Raw genomic sequence first — 26,389 nt, forward strand, 5'->3', positions numbered from 1 at the left:
AGTCTTCCAAATTAGAGCTTCATACAAATAATAGAACAGTAAATTATTGTTTCAAAGTATTTTTGCTTAATAACTGTATTCTTTAAAAACACTGAATTTTCCAGCTGTATTTATCCATTCTGGCAATCCACTTATTCCCTGCATGTAACTTAGATATCTACTGTACAGCATACAAATCTACTAGCTCTCAAGACCCTCTCATTCTTAAAATATTACATTTGTCCAGTCAGCTTTCCTGACGTTCTATAAATTTAAATATTGAAAACAATGAACGATGCTCATTTGAATCCCTAGTATTTTTTGTCTTAAAGCTTTTTGAAAATCAAAGCAAGGGAGCTATGATACCATAGGTTATCTCCTTCTGGGTAGATTTGCTCAGTTTTGGTGCTAATTCAGGGAGGTCTTAGGCAAAGCCATTTGCTACCACCTGGTGTCTATATTAACATGGACATTCTGTTTGTTGTCTGAAGACTATGCTGTGTCCCTGTTGGCAGCAAATATAGAAACATTAATTCTGGGCATTGAGAAATGAAAAACATTAAAGTATTGATGACTGAAAATTTAGATTTTTGTTTGTTGTTATTGCTATTCTAAATATGTTTACATTTCATAGTCTTAAGAGCTGAAATTTTCATAGATACATGTGACCTTTAGAAGTGTCATGGGCCTGTGGATTGTGTCATAATTTCATTGGATGTAAGGCACAGTGGACTGCATGGTGACCTTTTATTTTGTATGGTAGCAAAGTAAAAAACATTGCCAATCATAGTCATAAAATATCATGAATTCTAAGTGTCAGACATCAGCGATGCTAAAGTGTGAAATAAAGAGTAAGGTGGGTGCAGTGGAACTGCCTGCATTCCTACCTACTGGGAGGATTACCAAGTTCAAGGCCTGCTTAGGAATATAGTTTTAAAATATTGTAAAGTTATTTGAGTAAAGAATTTTGCATCTGCAGTAGGTATAATTCTTTTATTTCTCTTCATTGAAATACTGTGTTTGTTACCATGAGGAAGACCAGTCATAATTGTATCCAGCAAACACTGAGCTGTCAGGTGCTGGAAGCATTTGTACATGCTCTTGAAGATGTGAGTTGAAGCATCACAGCAGCACTGTGTAAGAGAGCTGCAGTGTTGAATCCCCATTCTCCAGATGGAGAGATTGATTTGTGGAGCTCATAGGAAGTCTTCGTTGTAACTTGTAACACTCAGAGATTAGAGTTGGATTCAAATCCAATTAGAGTTCAATCTACTGGGCATTCTCCTGTTATCCAGAGAGGTTACTCTGAGGAAGGATGAAGCTTGTGATATAGCACTCGCCTTGAATGGTACAGCCATGCACTATATGCCTAGCACAGAAGATGAACACCTGAGTAGAGAAATAAGTAAATAATAAAATTTTAGTTTCTTCTCTTACATCAGAAGGAAACGCACATTGGTGTCTACTATTTACACTTGAGTGTGCCTTTACATAATAATCTGTAATTTCTTAAAATGTCCTCTCAATTTGTAGGAGTCCACTACATTATGCCTCTGCCCATAATCATCCAAACGTGGTAGAGTTGCTATCATCCAACGACTGTACCAATATTAATATGAAGGACGATGAAGGCCGCACACCATTAATCAAGGTAGCTATCGGGAAACACTTTTCGTATAAAATGGATTAAAAATTATCCTTGTTTGGTTTTTGTTGCTGTGATGAAACACTGGCCCAAACCATCTCAGGACAGGAAAGGTTTATTTGGCTTACAATTCCACATCACAGTCATTCATGAAGGGAAACCAGGTCAGGAGTTCAATCAGGACCTGAGGCAGGAAATGAAGCAGAGGTCATGGGGGAATGATGCTTTTCCATGGCTTTGTCCAAGACTTGCTCAGATTTCTTATACTACTCAGGACAACCTTCCCAGTCATGCCACCACCCCTAGGAAGCTGTGCCCGCTCATATCAACCTCAATCAAGGAAATACTATACAGGCTTTCCAGAGTCCAGTCTGGTCAAGTCTGTTCTTCAAGTGAGGTTCCTTCTTTCAAGGTGTCTTCAACCTGTTCCATGGTATCAAAACAAGGAAATGAACAAGCAACCTCCCCCACTACAGCAATGGCCAAACAGTGCTAGTGAAATGCTTTAATATCTAGGTGTGGTGGCACACCTCTGAAACTCTACCACTTGGAAAACTTTGGTGGGGAGGTTATGAATTTAGGAAAGTCTGGGTACTTGAGGACCCTCTCTCAAAAAGAGAGGGATAATATGCACAACCTAAATAATTTGTCTGATCCAAGGGTAACTATTCAATGGAATTGTTGGAATGCTTATTCATGTTCTTGATTTCAGTATCTCTTTCTTTATACAATACCTACAGGCCACCGAGAGGGACAACATCGAGTGCATCTGTATCCTACTCAGGCACGGTGCTGATCCCCACATTGTCGATGACAGCGGACATACTGCCCTACACCATGCCATTTGCAGGGGAAAAACCACAGTTGTCCGCAAGCTGTTAGAGTATAATGCAGATATTACAGCAAAAACGGGGGTAAGAATCATTCAACTTCATTCCTAATGTACTTCCAGCAGTGACACTCAGATCACTTTCCACATTCTGAAGCTCAAGCAGTCTCACTGAATCTGTTCAGAGTCAAGCATTTTTTCCTAATCTGTTTTTCATAGTTTTGTAGGTAACTTAAAGGAACTCAGCACAGCACCTTTTGTTTCAGACTTGGGCTTTACTTTAAAACTGAACAAGTAAAGGACTTGGGCCCCCACACAAACAATAGAAAAAAATAATTTTAAGATAAATGTCTGTAGAAAATACAAATCTGTTGCAATTAAGAAGCTACTGATATGGCTTGTTCCTCAGAGATGAGGCGAGGCTAGAGTGGGAAGGTCACAGGCACACAGGTAAATGTGGAAATTTGATCATTGAAGAAAACATACTGAGAAGACTTTTTCACTTAACTTTTTCAGATTTTATATGTACATAATGAAGGGGCCAAAATGTGACTCTGTCTTAGACAAGGAGCAACTCCATTGCAATTAATGACCTAAACCTGAATCCAGGAAGTTCCCCAGTCAAGTTTAGCCAATTGGCTAAACAGTTCCAAACCTGGCCTTATAAGGCTGGGAGACCTGGGTTTCAGGATCTGGCTGCTACTGACCATATGTGACACAAAATTTCCACAGTGGATGAAACTGTTACTAGTTTTATCCAATCAATATGCCCCCCATGTAACTGTTCCCTGACTGCCCAATTATTAAAAAGATACTTAGAATTCCCCATGTCCTCTTTCAAAGGGCCTGCATGTCTGTGTCCCTGGTCCTCATTAACATTTTATATGGGTGATGGACTGTTGCATGCTGGCTATTTCTGAAGAATAAGCACTCTTTGAGTTTACATACCATTTGAGTCTGAGGTCTTCCTCTAGCATTTTTTGGACCACTACAACAGGAAATGATGTTTGGTTTCGGAGAAAATTTTTAGTTTCAGGAAAATAGTTTTGAAATACAGATTGAGAAACTGCCCCAGAGATGCCACTTGAGTTCACTCATTCAACAGATGCACACCAAATCTACCTCCACGTTTTAGGATTGGGGCAGTGGAGGCCCATCTCCATGGAACTAAGAAACTTGGAACCAGCAAGCGTTTGTGGGAAGTTCTGGAAATAGTGGTGTTCATGGGCATTGTTGAACAGGGAAAAATGTTTCAAAGGAAAAGGAAGCCCTATGTGTGTTAATCTGCAGCAAGGGCTGAAGGAAAATCTCTCCTTTTGTGACTCATTTTCTTTACAAAATCTGTGATACATTTTTCAGTTGATAAGCATGTCAATTTATAAAATGAAAATTTTCCTTTGCAGTATGGACTAACACCTTACAAGGTTGCATTATTTGAAAATCAGCCTGAAATGGCGGAGTTCCTCATTCAGAATGGTGCGGATGCAGATGAGGAGCTTACGCCAAATAGGTACCATTTCTTTTTTACAATCTTAGTGCCATTTTTGAGGGTGTCATTGCTTAAGTAATGAACACTAAAATGGTAGAGGGAATATGGCTTCAACTCATAAGCACCTATTGAGAAAGACTAGCTCACAGGGAGTGTGAGCTGGAAAAGAGACTGTTCCAACATAAACAAAGGAACAGTGTGTACCAGGGCTCAGATTCCCATTTAAAAACAAGTTGTCATTTCTAATCTGATTTGATTGGCAATTTTCTAATTAAGGCAACTTCACATTAGTGGTGTTTACTTTGAAAAGTGTCAACTTTATTTTTAACACTGAAATGTATAATTTTATTACTTCTTATTCTGTTCCTTATATATTTTATTCTTATATATGTTCAATTTAAATATTTTTTTCAAATATTTCTTTGATCACTCACTCTGCTTTAAGTGAATTTTGAATAAACAAATAGATTCGGTTATCCATCAATTAGATGATATTACCAGATGTTATTATTCTTTCCTGTGGCCTGTCTGAAATATCTTGACTCTGTGTTGGTCAAATGTGAATCTGTGCACCCAAACTCTTGAAACAGCTAATCTGGATAGGGACATTTGTCCAAAATAAGTACAAAGAACAAAGACTTCATTGAGAAAATACCTCCATACTATCTGGTTGTAAGGCATTTTCTTAATTAGTGATTGATGGATGTGGACCCAACACATCATGGGAAGTGCTGTTCCAGGGCTCATGGTCCTGAGTTGTATAAGAAAGCAGAATGAGCAAGCCGGTAAGCAGCTCCCGTCTGTGGCCACTGTAAGCTCCTGCCTCCAGCTTCCTTCCCTGTTTGAGTTCCTGCCCTGACTTCCTTTAATGATGGACTATGATGTGGACATATAAGCCAAATGAATTCTTTGGTCCCAAGTTCATTTTGGTCATGGTGTTTTATCATAGAAATAACAGCTCTAAATGGGACACTTGGTATTTAAGTTGAGTTCAGCATTAAAAATCAAACGATTACCTTTTTTGTTCATACATGTAAGTTTAAAGTCAGATGAATTAAAAAGTAAAGCCTGTGTGTTGTGTGTTTTTTATTGAAAATACACTTTTGCATGCCATATATTCTAAACATGTTTTATCATCCTTCATCTTCATGTACTTGTTTTTGTGTCCCATCCAAAATACAGTACAACACTGTGTGATGGCTTTGCCTTCCATCTTATTTGAGGCATGTTTTCTATTTTTATTTGGCCCTTGGCCACTTACTCCAGGTGAGCAGGCTGGGAAGCCTCTTGGGTATCTTACTACCTCCACCTCCTTTATACTATAAAAGTGCTGGGATTATAGACACATTACACAGTGTCTGACTTTTTGTTGAATTCCAGGTATTCAAATTCTGGACTACTGTGACAATTATGTATACGCACTGAGCCATATATCTGACTCTAGAACACTCAATTTTTAAAAGAAGACTTTGAGCCTAAATTAAAGAAGTGGTTATAAGTGTATTGCTATTAATTATGGAACTAAGGCTTCTGAGTGCAGAGCATTTTCAATTAAACCTCTAATCCAGTTAGAGGGCCTGTGTTTCTCTCTAATAAGAACCATTTGAGGTCATTTATTCTTCCTTTAATACAAGATAAACAGAAATTTGTAAAGCTGGTACTTTTGAAGAAAATAGAGAAAGTATGCTTGTGTCTTTGACATGGAATAACACAGTTTTAGCAATTCATGACTAGGAACATGTCTCAGGAATAAAGTACTTATCACACAAACCCAAGATTTCAGAGTTCAACTCCTCAGAACACAGAAAGGGCCTCATGTGCTTGTGTGCATCTTTAATCTCAGGGAACCTCGAGGGCTATGGGAGATGGAGACAGCAGGCTGTCTGGAAAGTTATACGTTAGATAGTCTTGCTTTTACAGCTGTTAACAACAAGAAACTCTGCCTCAAAGCTGAGTTAGGAGGTAAGAACTGACAGTCAAAAATGTCCATTGACCTAAAAAACATGCACTAGGATCAACAGACACAAATGCATACACACATGTGAACAGGGACGCATATCAAATACGAAGATGAAAAAGTTAAGTTTAGATTGTTGATCTAATAAGACTGGGGATCATTATCTGCTCAAAAGACATTGAAAATAGTGGTCAAGGTTGAAGGTTTTCCTACAGTTTGCTGGAGATCACTTCAGCAGCGGTGCTATTTTGGACAAGGTTCACATCGCACGTGAAAAGTCCCATGGCAAGCTCCAAGACCGTGATGTCAGCCAAAGCATGTAAAAGGAATGGCGAAAGCAGAAACTAGGAGAATAAAGCTGCTGGTCCAGAGTATACTGGCAATAGGCCCCGAAGTCCAGCAGTCTTAGCTGTGACCTGGGAAGAATATAGCTGACAAAAGAATGTTGCTTTCCTTGAGTTTTGAAGCTGGTCGTGAGTTCCAAAGACTCAGGATTACACAAAAAGTCACTAAATAAAGAAACAGCCAGGCGGTGGTTTCAGCATTCACACATGAGTGAACTGTTAAAACAATTTGAAGGTACCACAACTGTTACAGCTTCTAAGCAGAAGGATGCTTAGAAGCAAAAAAAAAAATACTTTTTCATATACTGACCATTGAGAGCATAGTACTCAACAGAATGCCTCCAAAGAGTTCTGACAGAGTTAGGACTGTGGGGCCATAGGGACATGCAGGCAGATGAATGGAACAGGAGCACTGACTCCACGAGCATATAATACAAGGTTACTGGATCATTCAAAGCAAATCGTATGGAAAAAGCACTGCTATCATTCATGTGTGTGTTTGTGTGTGTGTGAGTGTGTGAGTGTGTGTGTGTTTTAATCAAGAGCTAAATTTTCACCGTTTCTTCTCCATGAGGAAAGGTGGAAGGACAGCAGTTATTAATCATCACCAACTATTGAAGAATGAATTTAGAGTTATTAGGCCGGGCCTTGTTGCCTATGCTTTTAATCCCAGAACTTGGAAGGCAGTAGGCACAGAGATCTCTTTGATTTCAAGACTAGCATGATGCATATAGTGAGTGTAAAGTCAGCTGGACGCTTAATGAGATCCTGTTTCAAAAAATTATTTGTAAGTATCTAATGTAAGCTATATTAGGGACTCAAAAATTAAAAATTTAGAAAACATGCTAAGTGTTTTTATATGAATAGTTAAATGATGATCACTTTTAAACATATGTCACAGTGGAGAAACAGCTGCAGCAGAATCTGAACAAACCAAGAAACAGTGTGCTAACATCAGCAAAGGTAAGAATGACTCCAACTGCTCCTACCTTCCCTAAAGAAAATAAGGAAGAGTAAAGATTTTAGATTCCCTAAAGGAGTTAAGGAAATCAAGTATAAATGCAGTTCTCTGGTTTTCAAATATTCTGAAAAGTCAGAATTAATTAAGAAACTATTTCAAAGAATTTTCAATTGTGAAAATATATTGTCAAAACACTGCTTATTTTACATTAATGCTGATATCTGTACTGCCTTTGAATAAAGGAGAAATCAACTTCATGCGGCACCTGTCCTACATAGTCACATTGCAGCAAATAGGATAATTAGAAATACATATTCTTCTTTACTTTTATGACAAAAGCCTTGTATGTTGTACTGCATACCAATACACAGGTAAGTGTCACTAGAATGTAATTATGTCACAAACAAACCTCAGTAATCAATAACTTTCATTAAATAATTTGTCTACCTTACAATATAATTAAAATCTTCTGACCTCCTTAATGTCTGTGCAATTTCTCAATTGGGACAGTTTTGTCCTCCTACTGTGTAACTGTTTTCTTTAGAAATCTCCCATTTTAGGGTGAAAGCTTTGTTCTGTAGTGAATGTATTGTTTTTATGAAGATTTATCAATTCTAACATGTTTTCCTTTTCGCTTCCTTCCATTATCTCTTTCTTCCTTCCTTCCTTCCTTCCTTCCTTCCTTCCTTCCTTCCTTCCTTCCTTCCTTCCTTCCTTCCTTCCTTCTTTCTCTTCTTTCCTTTTTAGTTTTTGTTTTCTGAAGTGCTAGACATTGAACACAAGGCTTTGGGAGCATTCTACACAAGCACCCTACCCGTTATCTCTGCCTTCAGTACTTTTCTCTTTAGTTTTTCTTAAATAGAACGCGGTAGGTGTGTGTATCATTTCCATGCTTTAAAGCATGATTCAGAAATAAAAATTGGAACAAAAAGCAGAGTGAAGGAAATAACATCATTCTGTATTTCAAAGAATTAGCTGCCTCTCCATTGAGTCTGGAGAACCTTTGTGGCAGTCGAGGGAACACCACGTAGTATTTACTTTCAGCAACTGTCATCACAGTGTCTTTTATACCTAACTTGCCAGTGGCAACCACACTAGGTAGTGAATTCAAAACCCTCTTCCCGCAAGAGTACGATGAAGAGAGTCAATATGATTGTAATGGAGACAGCTTTGTGTCACTTTGTTATGAAGTTAGTTGTTCATGGCATTTGTGGTGGTGAGAACTGACTGAGGCCTCCTGCATAATAAGCATAGGCTTTCCTACTGAGCCGCAATCCCAATCCACTAGTTGGTGGCCCTACTGACCTTCCTGAGTCACCATAGTTGGTGAGTGAAAGCTTTGCGGAGTGTAGTAGTCTGGGCTTGTATCCATGGTCTCTTAGTGTCTGCAGCACATCTATCCAGGACCTTCTGGCTTTCATGGTTTCCATTGAGAATTTTTGGTTTCCAGGCGTAATTCTGATAGGTTTACCTTTATATGTTACTTGACCATTTTCCTTTGCATGTTTCAATATTCTTTCATTATTCTTATGTTTTTGTTTTGATTATTATAGGGCTAGGGGATGTTATTTCTTTGATCCAGTCTATTTGGTGTTCTGCAATCTTCTTGAACTTCATAGAGATATCCTTCTTTAGGTTGGAAAAGTTTCCTTCTATAATTTTGTTGAATATGTTTTTTGTGCCTTTGAGCTGAAGTTGTTCTTCTTCTTCTACCCCTATTATTCTTAGTTTTGGCCTTTTCATGGTGGCCCAGATTTCCTGAATGTTTTGTGTTAAGAATTTGTTGGATTTAATGTTTTCTTTGACCAGAGTCTATTTTCTTTATAGTAAGTCCAGTGCCTGAGATTCTTTCTTCTATCTCTTGTATTCTGTTGATTATACTTGTCTCTGTAGTTCCTGTTCATTTATCCAGATTTTCCATATCCAGAATTCCCTTGGTTTGTGTTTTCTTTATTACCTCTATTTCAGTCTTCAAGTCTTAAACTGTTTCTTTCACTTGTTTGCTTTTTTTCATGGGTAGTTTTGGGTTTCTTTGTGGGATTTATTAATTTTTTCCAACTTTGTCTTCTCTTCAATTTCTTTAAGGGAGTTTTTCACTTCCTCTTTAAAGGTATACATCATTTTCATAAAGTTACATTCAAAGTCATTTTATTCTACTTCTGGGTTAGGATGATCAAGTCTACCTTTTCTGTGTCCACTGGATTCTGGTGTTACCATGTTTTTTAGGATGTTGGAGGAATTCTTGCATAGGCACCTACCCATCTCTTTTATCCCCATCTCTTCCTTCAAATGGGGCCAGCAGTGTCTTGGCATGTTGGTACAATCCTTGCTGTGGCTGTCTCTTAGATCTCCTCAGTATTGGATCAAGCTGTGTTTCAGAGTTCCACAGAGCTCACAGGCTCTTAGGTCCCCTCAGTATTGGAACAAGCTGTGTTTCAGGGTTCCACGGAGCTTGCAGGTGAACAGGCACCACCTTGGATTTTCTTTGTGGTGAAGAGGGTTGATGGAGGTCTCCCGCATGCTAAGCCTCATTGCAACCCTTTTGTTGGTGGGACCAACACTCTGCTTCAGCCATAGGCAATGCCAAGGAAGTTATATTACAGCTTATATACTGTGCATAAAATAAACAAGAATTTGCTTTATTCCTTTTCAGAGGGCGGGCTTTTAGCATGCAGTGGGAGCTTGATGCCTTGTCTGTGGGAACTCCAATGTTTCCTGGAAGGGACTACTACCATGCAGTTGCTGCTTGGTTCCCACATTTCTTCCATGCTTCTCACCCCAGAGATAGAGTTTAGGGTGCTTAATTACTGCAGGAGGCTTTCCAATAGCTCTTACCACGGTAGGTGATAGGTACTGGTGCTGAACTTCTTTGCACTGCCCATGAGCGAGGGACCAGAAGCTAGAACTGAGGGGCTACTGCAGCTTCCTCAGAAGCACTTGAGGAGAGTACATACCTTGCTCCCTCTCTGGAGCTTTGCCAACCTATCAGTTTGAAATTCTTTTCAGGGGCCTTTGTCCTTGGTTTGCTTGCTGCTTGTTGATTTTCATTTTGCTATGCTGCAAAGGGCAGTCACCGTAGACTTAGTTTCCTTGTGTCTGGAACTTTCATCTTCAATGGAATAACTCAAACCTTAGAGAAACTCCTTTAACTTCCATACAAGATGAGTACGCTCACTTACAATTCTCCTAACACCATTAGTCCAGAGACAAAAGCAACAGCAGCAACACTGTGCTACCATTTTAACACTTCAGCTTGTGAAATTGATTCTGGTTAAGATGCCTTATTGTGTTCAAGATCTTAGGTGTTTTGTACACCAATTTATTATAAGTAGTAACTTTTCATAAATTTGTCTGTATTTGAAACATACAAAGAAGTCTCAATTAAGAGTTATCCATATATTTGTTGTCTGTAAGTCAATAGTCACTTTAAATTTTATCCACATTTGGGAACAAAGCATATGTATTAAAAAATATTGGGCTTGGCATTTAATGCTCTTATATTTTACAATTGATAATAACATATTTTGTTTTTCTACTTTATAGCTAGTCGAAGACTTAAAAACCAGATCTCACTCAGGTATGAATGTCTGGATTTCACCATACACTGAGTATGTAAAGAATATAAAGTTCAGAAGCTACCACCATGTTTTTCTGTGTAAGACAATTTCAGCTTCTTGATTAGTTGCTAATCAAAGCTGAATATTTATCTGTGGAGCTTATAGTTTTAAATACCTGATGATTCCTCTGATACAGCATGAAATGCTGTTAAGACCCCTGTCTGTGGAGGTGATTCAGCTGTAAAGTGCTGGCTGTGCATATGGGAGAATGGGAGATGGATGCCCAGGGTCCACATGAGGCCTGATGGTCTTGTGTGCTTCTAGAATCCTGGTGAGCTTTCATGAGATTGCAGGTGAAGACAGAGCATGCCCTGACATTTCTGGATTGCTTGCCTGAGGTTTGCATTCACGAATGAAAGACCCAGTCAGAAAACTAATGCTTAAGGTTAGGTTCAACTCCTGAGTCTATATTCCAATCACCACACCTACACACTGGCATGTATGTACCTTCAATCACACATACATAGAAATACACAGCACATAACGTATTTTGCACATGTATGTAAAAGGATCCATTTTCAAGTCATTAATCCTTTTCACTAATTTGTCTGGTTGAGTTTTCTGTGGGAAGAGTGTGAGTAATATGGCAAGGTTCAAGACTCTCCAAGGCTTTGCTAAAGATCACCTTAGAATGACCTTGTAGACATGCTTCTGTCCAGCATGTTAATAGCTCCCTCAGTGAGTTCCCTGACTCTGGTGAATCCCAAGGTAGGTGAAGCTAGAAAAACAAACTGGTTGGTCCAGAGCTTAGCAACCAGAAGCCCTGAAATTTGGAGCTCTTAGCTGTAGTTTAGATGGAGTAGAGCTGAGGGTCTGTATTGCTCTGCAATGCCCTGTAAATACTCAAGCCTTGTGCAGGAAGGAATGGCCATTGAGTATAAAGAGGATCATCATAGGTCCCGGTGGTTTAGTGCATATTTTTAATCCCAGCACTCGGGAAAGCAGAGGCAGGTGGTTCTGTGAGTTCAAGGCCAGCCTGGTTTACAAGAACCAGTTCCAGGATAGGCTTCAAAACTACAGAGAAAGTCTGTCTGAAGAAACCAAAAAAAGGAAAAAAAATCATCATGTACTTGTGCACAGACTACCAATAAAGCAGCTTCAAATCACCAAAATATGGTGAATTCTGATATGGTTGGCAGCTTGATGTTTAGACATAGAGTTTGTTTCATGTTCTCCCAAAGCAGCTTCTTGGGAGGAGAGAGTGTGTGACTAAATGAAATGCCTAAAAAGTTTCTTGACAGAAAATAGGCCAAGGTGCTTTAGGTTTAGGGAAAGAAATGAAATAGGAGCACTAAGTACTTAGAGCACAAAACAATCAGTTCCTGCAACCATCAGAACAAAGTGTGTGGGAAAACTGCCATTCCCCTGTCTTCTGTGCTTGGAAATGTGTGTGTGTGTGTGTGTGTGTGTGTGTGTGTGTGTGTGTGTGTGTGTTGTTTTTATCAAGTGCTAAATTTTGTATGTTCTTCTCCATGAGGAAAGGTGGAAGGAGAGCAATCATTAATCATCATCAACTGTTGGAGAATGAATTTAGAATTATTTGGGAGTGCTCTTTGCCCATGCCTTTCATCCCAGAATGTGGGAGGCAGGAGGCTTAGATCTCTTTGATTTCAAGACATACATGAAACACATAGTGTGTTAAAAGTTAGCTGTAATACATAATGTGATCCTGTTTCAAAAAATGTTTTTGTAAATATCTAATGTAAGATGTATTAGGGACTCAAAAATAAAAAATTTAGAAAACATGCTAAGTGTTTTTATATGGATAGTTAAATGATTATCACTTTCAACATATATCACAGTGAAGGAACAATGACAAGAGAGCCAGAGCAGAGAATGAAAAAACGTGTCACCTTCAAAAAAGGTAAGAATGACTCCATCTGCTCCTATCTTCTCTGAAGAAAATAAGGAAGAGTAAAGATTTTATATCCCCAAAAAGGAATTAAGGAAAACAAGTATAAATCAAGCACTTTCATGTGTGAAGTATTTTTGTCAAAACATTGCTTATTTAATTTTGATGCTGACATCTGTACTGCCTTTGAATAAATGAGAAAACATCTCTACACAGCACATGTCCTCTATAGTCACATTGCAGCAAATAGGGTTGTCAGAAATACAGATTCTCCTTGAGTTTTATGACAAATGCCTGTGTGTTGTACTGTATATCACTACACATCTCACTGCCACTAAAATGTGATTATGTCTCAAAAAACCTCAATAATCAATTATTTTCATTAACTAATTTCCTAACCTTATGATGTAATTAAATCATCTGAGTTCTTAAATGTCTGTGAAAGTTCTCAGTTTGGAAAGTTTTGGCATAATGTATAATTGTTTTCTTTAGAAATCTCCCATTTTAGGGTGGAAGTGTGTTTTCACAGTGAATGTATTGATTTTAGGAAGACTTCTCCCTCCCTCCCTCCCTCCCTCCTCTCTCTCTCTCTCTCTCTCTCTCTCTCTCTCTCTCTCTCTCTCTCTTTCTTTTCTGAAGTGCTGAAGGTTGAACATAAGGCTTTGGGAGCATTTTAGGCAAGCAACCTACCCTTATCTCTGCCTTCTGTTTTTGTTAAATAGAACAGGGTAACAATGTATATCATTTCCATGCTGCAAATCATGATTCAAGAATAAAAATTGAAACAAAAGGCAAAGTGAAGTTAGTTGTTCATGGCATTTGTGGTGGTGAGAACTGACTGAGGCCTCCTGCATGATAAGCATAGGCTTTCCTACTGAGCCACAATCCCAGTCCACTAGTTGGTGGCTCCAATGGCCGTCCGGAGACACGGGGAATTCTAAAAAGGCACACTAAGTTTCCTTGACTTTAAACAAGACAAGAATGAATGAACATTTCATGTCTTGTTTGGTTTGTTTATGTTTATTTTAGTTTTTTTGAGACAGGGTTTTTCTGTGTGTAGATTTGGAGCCTGCCCTTTAATGTATTCTCTACACCAAGCTTGCCTTGAACTCCCATAGAGCGTCCTGCCTCTGTTTCCAAGCACTGGGATTAAAGGTGTGAGCCACCACTGCCTGCCTCCAATGTTTCATTTCTAACAGCAAACTGCAAGTGTCCAGGGAAGGATTGAGTGTGTTTATTGTTTACATATGTAAACATGTACAATGAATCTATGTCAGAAGGTAGCCCATGGAATTTGCTGCTCCAGTCTCACAGCTGCTTCTCTGCTGGTCTCTTAGTGTTATTACTACCAAGGGAGGGATCTTTCCAGTAATTCATTTCAGGGGAAGATGATGCCTGCTATCATGAGCATCCTTTAAGCTACATATAAGTCTGGAAACACAGATGGAACTAAGGATATTCTTCCCGCAAAGGGAATGAGGAGAGGAAGCCTGTTGCCTGCCTTGCCTTGAGCTGTTATGTAAAGATCTTTGTTCCTCTTCTTTCTTTCTGCCAGGTTTCATCCTGATACAAAAGACAGAAACCATACATATAGTCCCAGTGGTCGGAATTTTCATGATAAAGTGAACAATTTTAACTGAAAGGCTCAACAAGGTTTTTTGTTTCCTTGAAGAACAAAAATGTGTATGGGCCCATGGATTTTTTTTCCATTTTGAATTTGTCTTTTTGTTTGTGAGACACAGTTTTATTGTTACATAGTTCTGGCTATCTTGTGAATCACAGGGTGATTGTTTATTTTTAGGTAATTTGCTAGATAAGTTTAAGTTTTGTTTGATTTGAAATAAACAAAATGGATTAATTCTACATGAATAAGTTTCCCACAAGAGAGTATTTACTCTAGAATAGTCTAGATTAGTCTCAAAAATGAATACTATGTATCTAATCACTTTGTATGTTATATTTCTCTAGCATTGTTATAAATTTATTTTGATTTTTTAGAAGTCCATTATAACACTGATCTGAAGCCTTTTTGCAGGTAAGGTCTAAGAATACAATAATACTAAGGAAATTCAAAGATAACAAGCCAATTATTGGTTGTATTCTCAGATAGATACTGATTTATACACTCAATTTTTGCTTTGTTTTCCAATCCCCATAGTATTATCAATGTATTTTAGCCTGAAATATTGTTATTTTTAGATCATGGATATGAGGTGTATACTCAACCATCACTTCCCAAGTACCAATTCTGTGTTTTGGAAAATGAGCTTATTCATGATAACCACACTCACTATGTCCATCTGACACTCCTTGCCTTTTCAAAATTTTTCTGAAATCAGCTAGTGTACTAGACCTTCATCACACTTATCTTTCTGAGAGCTGACAGAATTTGGGATCTCTCTGTGTTATCACACAGTATTAGAAGAAGTCAACAAATTACTTTCTTCCTTTGACACCATCTCCACAGAGGCCCTTTGGTCCTGCGTAGCACCCTTTCATAGGTGGTGGAAGATCCCATGCCTTCTTCCTACCACAGTGCTCCATCCATCACTTGTCCATTTATGTGAGCTGTTTTCTACAGTAATGAAGTCTCTGGATCTCAGTAGATTATCTTAATGTAGAGAGTCAAACCATAGCATGACTATTCTTTTGTGTCTACGAAAATGGGCTTTGTCTTCCCCAGCAGTAGGACATGAACATAGAGTACAGGCCCTTTTCTTCAGTGATCTGCTATCTCAGACACTGATTTGGCAAAAAATTAAAGGTGGTATGTCAAGCTAGTCCTGTGCTCATCTTAATTGATTACTTCCATAATAGAGGACAATTGTGTTATCATTTGTGGGGCCATGTACATTGGATGCACATTAATAAATTGCTTATTTACTTCATGTTGAAAGATCCAAAGGGCATCACAGTTAATGTTCAAAGTGCAGATTCATAATTTACAGTAGTTACAACTGTTCCAAGAAATACCTTGTAAAAACCACATTTCTTTCTACTTGGAATTCTAAACTGTCTCAAGCTTATAACCTGAAATTATCTACCGAGTTTTATTGTTCATGTTTTTATCTCATTAAGTTAATAGCAATACTCATTTGGTATAGAAATAGGCCGATTATGTTTTCAAAATTCCCTCATGAATGGACTACTAAGGGACAGCTTGAGTGTCTCCTAGGCCATGGTATCTTGTAAGAGTGCTAGCAGAAGCAGGAATCTATTTTATGGTCCACAAACAAACCTTATGGGAGATAACATCACATGCATTGAGAGCCCACAAAGTAGCATGACATAGAGGGGTTCTGTGATGCTTTAATAGCAAGGGATGATTTGACAAGTGGAGTCAGGGTACTAATTACATTGAGCACAAGAGTGACCATCAGTTATTACAGTATTAAAAAAATGTGCTGGAGAGAAACTAGTGTCTTTGTTATTCTCTCTCTCTCTCTCTCTCTCTCTGTCTCTCTCTCTGTCTCTCTCTCTGTCTCTCTCTCTCTCTCTCTCTCTCTCTCTCTCTCTCTCTCTCTCTCTCTCTCGTGTGTTCCTATGCTTTCGCTGGACTAATTTTTGTGGACTAAATTCTTTCCTTTCACATGGGAACAAGTTTAAAAGAAAGTGTCACCAAACCTAATCAACTGATTGAAGGACAAATTAATGCTTGACTGTAAATCTCTAATGTATGTTAGGAAATCAAACAACAAATACAGCATTTGGTAAATGTTTTTATATGAATATTAAAATATTACTTTTTAAAATATGTCACAGCAGCATACGACCACCTGCTGGAGAGCTGAAATCAATTCTTAAGAAGTCTATTTTGATCAGTGGAGGTAAGAGTAATCATGAATACTTTGCTGCTACTTCCCTAATTCAATAGCAACTTAATTCATCCAAAAAAGGAACAAAGTAAATAAGATATAAACATAATTTCATTTTAAAATTTGCCTCCTGATGTTCTTCACATTTAAAATTATTTAAGAAATGGTTTTCTGAGAAATTTCAGTATCAAACTATATTAACTGAACCATGTTTGTTTATTTAACATGAGCCTCTGATGCACACAGTATCTTTGTATAAATAAAAGGACCTCTAACTAGTCCACAGTATGTGTCCGCTAGAGTTATGTGACAGCAATTTTGCTTGTTATAAAATGAATTTTTCTTTCATTTTTGTAATAAATACATTGCATTTATACTACCTACGTATCAGTGTCAATCAAACGTGATCATGTAAAAACAGAAGTACAGTGTTCAATTACTTTCATTAAGGATGTTGAGAACTAAATTTAACTACATTTTTATGAGGTTTGTTCCTTTCTATAATTTCTCTATTTAGACATATTAGACAATTCACATATGGTCTTATGTTTATTTTTAATTATCTGTTATTTAATCTGACTATTTCTTGGCATAAAAAATAATAGGCTTACTCAACTTTTTAAAAAAATGGACTTTGAGTCCTGTAGGCAGTGCTGCGTATTGAACATTGCCATTATAAGCATTCTAGACAAGCGCTTGCCCTGTTGGCTATGCCGCCAGCACCTTTTTCTTTTGGTTTATTAGTGTAGGGTATGGTGATACTTGGTTTATATGCTGATAGACATAACTTCCAGAACAATTTGCCACAGTAGGAGGAAGGCTGAGAAAAGAGCATCATTCTGCAGTGGACAGCACTGACTGGTCCATTGAGTCTGGATAAGATTCTAAGAGTGGGAGGAACACTACAGAGTTTGGGCTTTCAGCAGCTGCCACCACAGTGTCTTTCACACCTACCTTTCCTATTGAGAGCACAGCATCAAGCGAATAGGAGTACATGGTGTGTAGAGGGTCTGAAAGAGTCAGTATTATTGTAATGTGGGTGACTATCCTTCACATTATTTCCATACTAGATTTCCTTTGTGGTGAAGAGGGTTGATGGGGGTCTCCCACGTGCTAAGACTTATTGACAGTCTATTTGTTGATGGGACAAATGCTTTGCCTCAGCCATTGGCAATGCCGAGGAGGTTTTACTGCAGTTTCCATACTGTGAATGAAATAAGTAAAAATTTGCTTTATTCCTTTGTAGTGCATGGGCTGTTAGGATGCAGTGAAAGCTACTCACTTGAAGCTGTGTATGTGTAGACACAAATGTTTCCTGTTAGGTACTACTCCCATGGAATTGCTGCCCTGTCCCCACATTTCTTCCATGCTTCTCTCCCTAGAGATACAGTTCAGGGTGCATAACTACTGCAGGGGGCTTTCCAATAGCTCTTACCATGGGAGTTGCTAGCAGCTGGTACTGTATTTCTTTGCACTGCCTGTGGGTGAGGGACCAGAAGCTAGAACTGAGGGGCTTCTGCAGCTTCCTCAGAAACACTTGAGGAGTGTACATACAGTGCCCTCTCTCTCTATAGCCTTGCCACCCTGGCACCTGGAAATTCTTTGCCCTTGGTCTACCTCTGTTTTTTAAGTTTTGCTATGCTGCAAAGAGCGGTCCTCATAGACTTAGCTTCCTTGTGTCTGGAATTTTCATCTTCAATGAAATAAGTTCAACTTAATCTTTAGAGAGGCTCTTTCACTTCCATGCAAGATGAGTATGCTCACTTACAATTCTCCTAACACCACTATTCCAGAGACAAATCAACAGCAGCAACACTGTACTACCACGTTAACACTTCAGCTTGTGATATTGATTCTGGTTGAGATGTCAGTTTCTCTGTTTGATAATGCTAATGCTCATGATCATAGGTGTTTTGTACACCAATTTATTATTAGCATTGACTTTTGAGAAAATTGTCTCTGTATTTGAAACTTCCATGAGATGTAAATTAGGAGTTATCCTTGTATTTTTGTCTATAAATCAGTATTCACTTTAAAGGCTACGAAGATTCAAAGTATATGTAGTAACAAAGTATTAGCCTCAGCATTCAATGCTCTTTTTTCTACAGTTGCTTATAACATATTTTGCCTTTCTGCTCTCTAGATAATGGAAGAAATAAAGACCAGCTCTCATTCGGGTAAGAATGTCTGGATTTTAATTACAATGAGTATGTAGAGACTTTAAAGTTCAGAAGCTGGCACCATGTTTTCCTCTGTGTAAGACAATTTTAGCTTCTTGATTATTTGCTAATCAAAGCTGAATTATGCCTCAGATACAGCATGAAATGCTGTTAGGACCCCTGTCTGTGGAGGTGATTCATCGGGTAAAGTGCTGGCTGTGCATATGGGAGAATGGGAGAAGGAAGCCCAGGGTTCACATGAGGCCTGTTGGTCTTGTGCGCTTCTAGAATCCTGAGGAGCTTATGGTGAGATTGCAGGTGGAGACAGAGCATCCCTCACATTTTCTGGATGGCTTGCCTGGATTGCTAACCTGGGGCTTGAATTCATGAATGAGATTCAGTCATACAACTATGGCCCTTGCATTCATGAATGAGATTCAGTCATATAACTGTGGCCGAGGGTGAGGGTCGACACCCAAGTCTGTACTCCAATCACCACACCTACACACTGGCATGTATGCATCTGAAATCACACATACTTACAAATACACTGCACATAACATACCATGTACATATATATATATATATATATAATATTAATTTTCAGGCCTTTAATCCTGTTTACCAGTATGTTTAAGGCAAGTTGCTGGGAAGAGTGTGGGCAAAATGGCAAGGTTCAAAACTCTCCCAGACTTTGATGAGAGGATCATCTTAGAATGGCCTTATAGACATGCTTCTGTTCAGCAGGTTTATTTCCTTCTTAATGAGTTCCACCTCTGTGGTGAATCGCAAGGTAGGTGGAAGTTAGAAAAACAAAGTGTTTGGTCCAGAGTTTCCCAATCAGAAACCCTGAAATTTGGAGCTTTTAGCTGTAGTTCAGCTGAGGGGACAATGTTGCTCTCCAGTGTCCTATAAAATGACTCAGAAATACCATTGAGTATAAAGAGTTTCAACATATGCATGTGGACATACTATCAAAACATAGATAGCTTCAAGGTACCAAAATATGGTGACTTTTGAGACTGATGGCAACTTAGTGTTTAGACATAGAGTACATTTAATGTTTTCCCAAAGCAAGCAACTCCTTGGGAGAGTGAGATGAAATGAAATGCCTTATTTTTTTTTTTTTTTTTTTACAGAAAACAGGCCATGGTGCTTTAGGTTTAGGGGAACAAATGAAATGGGAGCATTCAGTGCTCATAACAATCAGTTACTGCAACCATCAGAACAAGTGTGTGCAAAATCCACCATTCTCCCCCCTTATGTGTTTGGATGTGTGTGTGTGTGTGTGTGTGTGTGTGTGTGTGTGTGTGTGTATGTGTGTGTTGCATGTGTGTGTGTGTGTGTTGCATGCTTTGCATATTTCTCTGTGCAGACATGAAGGAAAGAGGAGGACATTGGTATCTTGTATCATTCTCTAACTTACACACTTGACATAAGATCTCTGACTGACGATGGAGCTGGTCTGGCAGCCAACAAGCCCAAATGGTAGCCCATCTCTTCCATCCACAATACTGGGGTTACATGCATGTGTCCATGCCCAGTTTTTTATGTGGATGCTGAGGATTCAAACTCAGGTTGATCTGTGTTGGTAGCAAACTTTCTTATTGACTGAGCCATCTCCCAAACCACTGGCTTTTTACATTTTTATTTTTAAATAGAACTATGAGTGAGTCTTCACTAAATGTTACATAGATTGAGACAAGTTGAAACTGCAAAAGCAAAAACTTTTTAAAACGGGGTCAACGTTGAATGTTACATAAATGCAAAAATGTTACTTAGTACACAGATAATAAATCTTTCAACAGAGATGCCCTAAGGACCAAACTCACCCCTCACTGCATGTTTTTATTCTAAAGGCTCTCTGGAAAGACTCATGTTCCAGCATCTTCAACAGAGGACAAAACCAGTACCTCTGTTATTAAGGTAAAATTCTTTGTGAAATTTGTTTTCTTATGAATTTTGTTAAAATGCAGCAGTAGTCTACCTATCACAGTTTTATATGGCAATTTGGTCAGAGAAAAGTGTTTGGTATCAGTGAGCCATCCTTTCTATAAATTCCAGTGAGCAGTAAGTCCTTGCAGATAGCAATGACCCAATAAGAGAATGAACTGGAAACACAGAAAGTGGAAGATTGCAAGCAGTTCTCATGTAATAGAAGGTGCCTTGTGCTTGACCAAGGACGGTTTGCAGAAATAAATACACATTACACTGATTTTGAAAACAACTGTGGTAATACATCTGAATACATTTTAAAGGGTCCAGTTATTAAAGTAGTCCAGGCATCACCCAGGTACCTTTTCTCTCAGCATAATTGCAGTAGGTTTTCTCTTCCCTTGGATATTCTTATTTCAGGATCACATAGAAGAGCATCTCCTCTGTTTGTCTCTTTGCCTCTGTATTAACACTAGCAAGACATTGTGGAAATTTAGCTATTTGTAATCTGTTCAACCAAGTTTACATTATGAAGAGATTGCAGTGTGTTTTCTATTTGATTCCACTAGGAGGATATTCAAAACTCTTCCTCCAGGTACACAGTAAGTATTTTTTCCCCAATTAGCCAGCAATTGTAGATGTTAAGATTCAATTACCATATCATAACCTTTTGATTTCTGGATATTTGCTGTGCATTTGACAATAACATACACTCTGATTCTTTGTATCACGTTCCCACATTTAATATTTTAGGGTTATAATTAGACATTAATGTGTTCATAGTAAAGTGACCTCATCACTGTGAGCTGCTGAAGGTTAGGGATCCTGTTTGTAACCTGGAGCCTTGTGTGAATCAGAAGTTGAATACTAATGACTTTTGAATGGGACTCAGCAGAAAAAATGGGTTTCTATAAAGCAGTTTCACAGATACTATGGTATGGAGGACACTAGTAGTGAGAGTTTATTTATAAGTGGAAAATAATACGCATTTTGCCTCCCAAACATAGAAAAGTACTGATGAAAGAGGGGTATTAAAATTAATAATCATATAAGATTCACAACTTTTAAAATATAGTGAGTTCAGTTTAGTTTCAGTCACAGGGAAAGGCCAAATTTCTCAGTTCATGATTTTTTATATCTAGCTAGCAAAAATATTTTTTAATTATAGATGATATCTTAATAATTTATAAATAGCTAAACAGAGTAGAAGATATTTCACTTTTAAGTAATAGTTTCTACTTTTCATGTTTCAACACCCTGTCCTGGTAAGGAATAAAGTAGTTTTGAAATTGTGCACCCCAAATCAAGAGTTCATTTCCCAATCAAACCAGGAAAATTGATCTCCTGTCTTTTTATTGCAGATCATACAGAAACAAATGTTGTATTCCAAGAAGATCGCCGCAAGGAAAAAGAGGGAGCAAGCAGAGCTAAGTAAATCAGTGATGGACTTAAGTTCCCCAGGAGAGGCACTGCCTGAGTTCTCTCGAAAAAATTTGTGCTTGATGGTAATTCCTGTTGATTTGAAAAGTAACATATTTGCTTCTGAGGAGAATGATGACTTTGTGTTCCCAAGTTGCAAATCATGTCAGAGAAGACAAACAAATCCTTGAACATACCTTTCACCTCCTTCAACTCTCATTCCTGGGAATACCCATGCTAGCTTGTCACCTTCTAAGGCAGTAGTTCTCAATATTTCTAATGCTGTGACCATTTGACACAGTTCTTCATGCACTGATCCTGACCGTAATACAATTTTCGCTGCTCTCTCATAACTGTAATTTTTCTTTTCTTTTTTTTTAAAGTAAATTTTATTAAATTATAAAAGTTTCCATTTCCGCCCCTCTTCCCAACCCCCCTCCCACTCCCCCCACTCCCTCTCCTCCTCCCTCTTCGACCCTTAGGGCAGTCAGGTTTTCCTGCCCTGTGGGAAGTTCAAGTTCCTCCCCCCTCCCTCCAGGTCCAGTAGGTGAGTGTCCAAACTGACTTGATCCCCAAAATCCAGTATATGTAGAGGAAACAGGTCCCAGTGTCATAGTCAATGGCTTTTCAGAAAGACTTCAGGCCAGCCACATTCAGAGAATCCGGTCAAATTCCGAGAATCTGGTAAGATCACTTCCTCGTTCAGTCCCAGTCCAACTGGCCTTGGTAAACTCTCATTAGATCCGTTCCATTGTATCAGTGGGTGATAGCATCCCTCGCAGTACTGATTTCGTTTTTCATGTTCTTCCTCCTTCTGTTCCTCATTTGGACCTCGGGGGGCTCAGTCCGGTGCTCCAATGTGGGTCTCCGACTTTATCCCCGTCCTTCGCCAGATGAAGGATCTATGGTGACAAGCAAAATATACATCAGTATGGTTATGGGCCACGGCCGATTCAGGCACCCTCTCCTCTGTCCAGAGAACAATCTGGGGGATCTCTCCTTGGACCTGGGATCCCATATATAATCAAGTCTCCTGTAAACCCTAAGATGACTCCCTTAGTTGAAATATATTCTTCCCTGCTCCCATATTCATCCTCCCTCCCTCCCCCCCCCCATCCCAGGCCACCGAGCTTTCCCCATTCCTCCCCTACTCCCTTCTCTCTAACCCTCTCCCCTTCCATCAACCCTCCCACCCCCCCATGCACCCGAGGTTACCTGGGACTCTTGACTATTTCCTACCTCCTGGTGGATAGGTAAATAATCTTCATCAGGTTCATCTTCTTATTTAGCTTCTCTAGGATCACGAATAATAGGCTCAAAGACCTTTAATTATGGTTAGAATCCACTAATGAGTGAATACATACCGTGTTCCTCTTTTTGGGTCTGGCTCACCTCACTCAGTAAAGCGTTTTCTATTTCCATCCATTTGCATGCAAAATTCAAGATGTCATTGTTTTTTACCGCTGAGTAAAACTCTAATGTGTATATGTTCCACACCTTTTTTAACCATTCTTCTATTGAGGGGCACCTAGGCTGTTTCCAGGTTCTGGCTATTACAAATAGTGCTGCTATGAACATAGTAGAACAAATGCTTTTGTAGTATGTTAGGGAATCTTTAGGGTATATTCCCAAGAGTGGAATTGCTGGGTCCTGAGGGAGGTTGACTCCCAGTTTCCTGAGAAACCGCCACACTGATTTCCACAGTGGCTGCACGAGTTTGCATTCCCACCAACTATGGATGAGTGTTCCCCTCACCCCACATCCTCTCCAGCATAGGCTATCATTGGTGTTTTTGACTTTAGCTATTCTGACAGGTGTAAGATGGTATCTCAAAGTGGTTTTGATTTGCATTTCCCTGATCGCTAAGGAGGTTGAGCATGACCTTAAGTGTCTTCTGGCCATTCGGAGTTCATCTGTTGTGAATTCTCTGTTAAGTTCAGTACCCCATTTTTTAATTGGGTTAATTAGAGATTTAGTGCCTAGTTTCTTGAGTTCTTTGTATATTTTGGAGATCAGTCCTTTGTCTGATGAGGGGTTGGTGAAGATCTTCTCCCAGTCAGAAGGCAGCCTTTTTGTCCTACTGACAGTGTCCTTTGCTTTACAGAAGCTTCTCAGTTTCAGTAGATCCCATTTATTCATTGTTTCTCTTATTGTCTGTGCTGCTGGGGTCCTACTTAGGAAGAGGCCTCCTGTGCCTGTATCTTGCAGACTACTTCCCACTTTCTCTTCTATCTGGTTCAAAGTGGTCAGATTAATGTTGAGATCTTTAATCCATTTGGACCTGAGTTTTGTGCATGGTGATAGATATGGATCTACTTTCATTCTTCTACAGGTTGACATCCAGTTATGCCAGCACCATTTGTTAAAGATGCTTTCCTTCTTCCATTGTATACCTTTAGCTCCCTTGTCAAAAATTAGGTGCTCATAGGTTTGTGGGTTAATATCCGGGTCTTCTATTCGATTCCAAAGGTCGATTTCTCTGTTCTTATGCCAATACTAAGCTGTTTTCAATACTGTAGCTCTATAATAGAGTTTGAAGTCAGGGATGGTAATGCCTCCTGAAGTTCCTTTATTGTATAAGATTGTTTTGGCTATCCTGGGTTTTTTGTTTTGCCATATAAACTTGATTATTGTTCTCTCAAGGTCTGTGAAAAAGTTTGATGGGATTTTGATGGGGATTGCATTGAATCTATAGATTGCTTTTGGTAGAATTGCCATTTTTACTATGTTGATTCTCCCAATCCAAGAGCAGGGGAGGTCTTTCCATTTTCTGGTATCCTCCTCAATTTCTTTCTTCAAAGACTTAAAGTTTTTGTCAAATAGGTCTTTCACTTCCTTGGTTAGAGTAACCCCAAGATATTTTATGCTATTTGTGGCTATCATGAAAGGTGATGTTTCTCTGATTTCCCTCTCTGCTTCTTTATCCTTTGTATATAGGAAGGCCACTGATTTTTTGGAGTTGATCTTGTATCCTGCCACGTTACTAAACGTGTTTATCAGCTGTAGGAGTTCTTTGGTAGAGTTTTTGGGGTCACTTATGTAAACTATCATATCGTCAGCAAATAACGAAAGTTTGACTTCATCCTTTCCAATACGAATTCCCTTGATCTCCTTATGTTGTCTTATTGCTATTGCTAGAACTTCAAGCACTATATTGAAAAGGTATGGAGAGAGTGGACAGCCTTGTCGCGTTCCTGATTTTAGTGGAAAGGCTTTGAGTTTCTCTCCATTCAGTTTGATGTTAGCTGTCGGCTTGCTGTATATTGCTTTTATTATATTTAGGTATGATCCTTGTATCCCCAGTCTCTCCAACACCTTTATCATAAATGGGTGTTGAATTTTGTCAAATGCTTTTTCAGCATCTAGTGAGATGATCATATGGTTTTTTTCTTTCAGATTATTTATATGATGGATTACATTGATAGATTTGCGAATGTTGAACCAGCCCTGCATCTCTGGAATGAAGCCGACTTGATCATAATGGATAATTTTTCTAATGTGCTCTTGGACACGGTTTGCCAGTATTTTATTGAGAATTTTCGCGTCGATGTTCATGAGTGAGATTGGCCTGTAATTCTCTTTCTTGGTTGTGTCTTTGTGTGGTTTTGGTATTAGGGTAACTGTAGCTTCATAAAAGGAGTTAGGCAATGACTCTTCTGTTTCTATATTGTGGAATACGTTAAGGAGTATAGGTATTAGCTCTTCCTGGAAGTTCTGGTAGAATTCTGCATTGAAACCATCTGGTCCTGGGCTTTTTTTGGTAGGGAGATTTTTGATAACAGCTTCTAATTCTTCGCGACTAACAGGTCTATTTAGATTGTTCACCTGTTCTTGGTTCAACTTTGGTATATGGTACTTATCTAAAAAAATGTCCATTTCTTTTACATTTTCCAACTTTGTGGCATATAAACTTTCGTAGTAAGATCTAATGATTCTCTGAATTTCCTCTGTGTCTGTGGTTATGTCCCCCTTTTCATTTCTGATCTTATTAATTTGCATGTTCTCTCTCTGCCGTTTGATTAGTTTGGATAGGGGTTTGTCAATCTTGTTGATTTTCTCCAAGAACCAGCTTTTTGATTCATTGATTCTTTGGATTGTTTTCTGTGTTTCTATTTTGTTGATTTCAGCCCTCAGTTTGATTATTTCCAGTCTTCTACTCCTCCTGGGTGAATCAGCTTCTTTTTTTTCTAGAGCTTTCAAGTGTGCTGTTAGGTCTCCAATGTGTGCTTTCTCCGTTTTCTTTATTTGGGCACCTATTGCTATGAACTTTCCTCTTAGCACTGCTTTCATAGTGTCCCATAGGTTTGAGTATGTTGTGTCTTTGTTTTCATTAAATTCAAGGAAGTCTTTAATTTCTTTCATAATTTCGTCCTTGACCCAGGGGTGAT

The 26,389-nt window shown here is 38.7% G+C and overlaps 1 protein-coding gene across 3 annotated transcripts in view; it reads left to right on the forward strand.

The window, feature by feature from the left end:
- Positions 1 to 26,389, forward strand: part of LOC148120170 (uncharacterized) — a 49,798-nt gene that overhangs the window by 6,162 nt on the left and 17,247 nt on the right. For 2 of the 3 annotated variants that reach the window (XM_087912063.1, XM_087912065.1), the window contains exons 2-13: positions 1,513 to 1,630; positions 2,365 to 2,538; positions 3,857 to 3,963; positions 7,145 to 7,206; positions 10,748 to 10,781; positions 12,624 to 12,685; positions 14,672 to 14,708; positions 16,436 to 16,500; positions 18,632 to 18,665; positions 20,507 to 20,573; positions 21,152 to 21,184; positions 21,944 to 22,087. In XM_087912063.1, the coding sequence (XP_087768189.1) occupies positions 1,595 to 1,630; positions 2,365 to 2,538; positions 3,857 to 3,963; positions 7,145 to 7,206; positions 10,748 to 10,781; positions 12,624 to 12,685; positions 14,672 to 14,708; positions 16,436 to 16,500; positions 18,632 to 18,665; positions 20,507 to 20,573; positions 21,152 to 21,184; positions 21,944 to 22,087 (855 nt within the window). In that variant the 5' untranslated portion in view covers positions 1,513 to 1,594. The remainder of the gene's footprint in view (positions 1 to 1,512; positions 1,631 to 2,364; positions 2,539 to 3,856; positions 3,964 to 7,144; positions 7,207 to 10,747; positions 10,782 to 12,623; positions 12,686 to 14,671; positions 14,709 to 16,435; positions 16,501 to 18,631; positions 18,666 to 20,506; positions 20,574 to 21,151; positions 21,185 to 21,943; positions 22,088 to 26,389) is intronic. The other variant, XM_087912064.1, reaches the window with a different exon arrangement.

Source organism: Myodes glareolus, chromosome 12, assembly GCF_982192425.1.
Source record: "Myodes glareolus chromosome 12, mMyoGla1.1, whole genome shotgun sequence".
Taxonomy (NCBI): Eukaryota; Metazoa; Chordata; class Mammalia; order Rodentia; family Cricetidae; genus Myodes; species Myodes glareolus.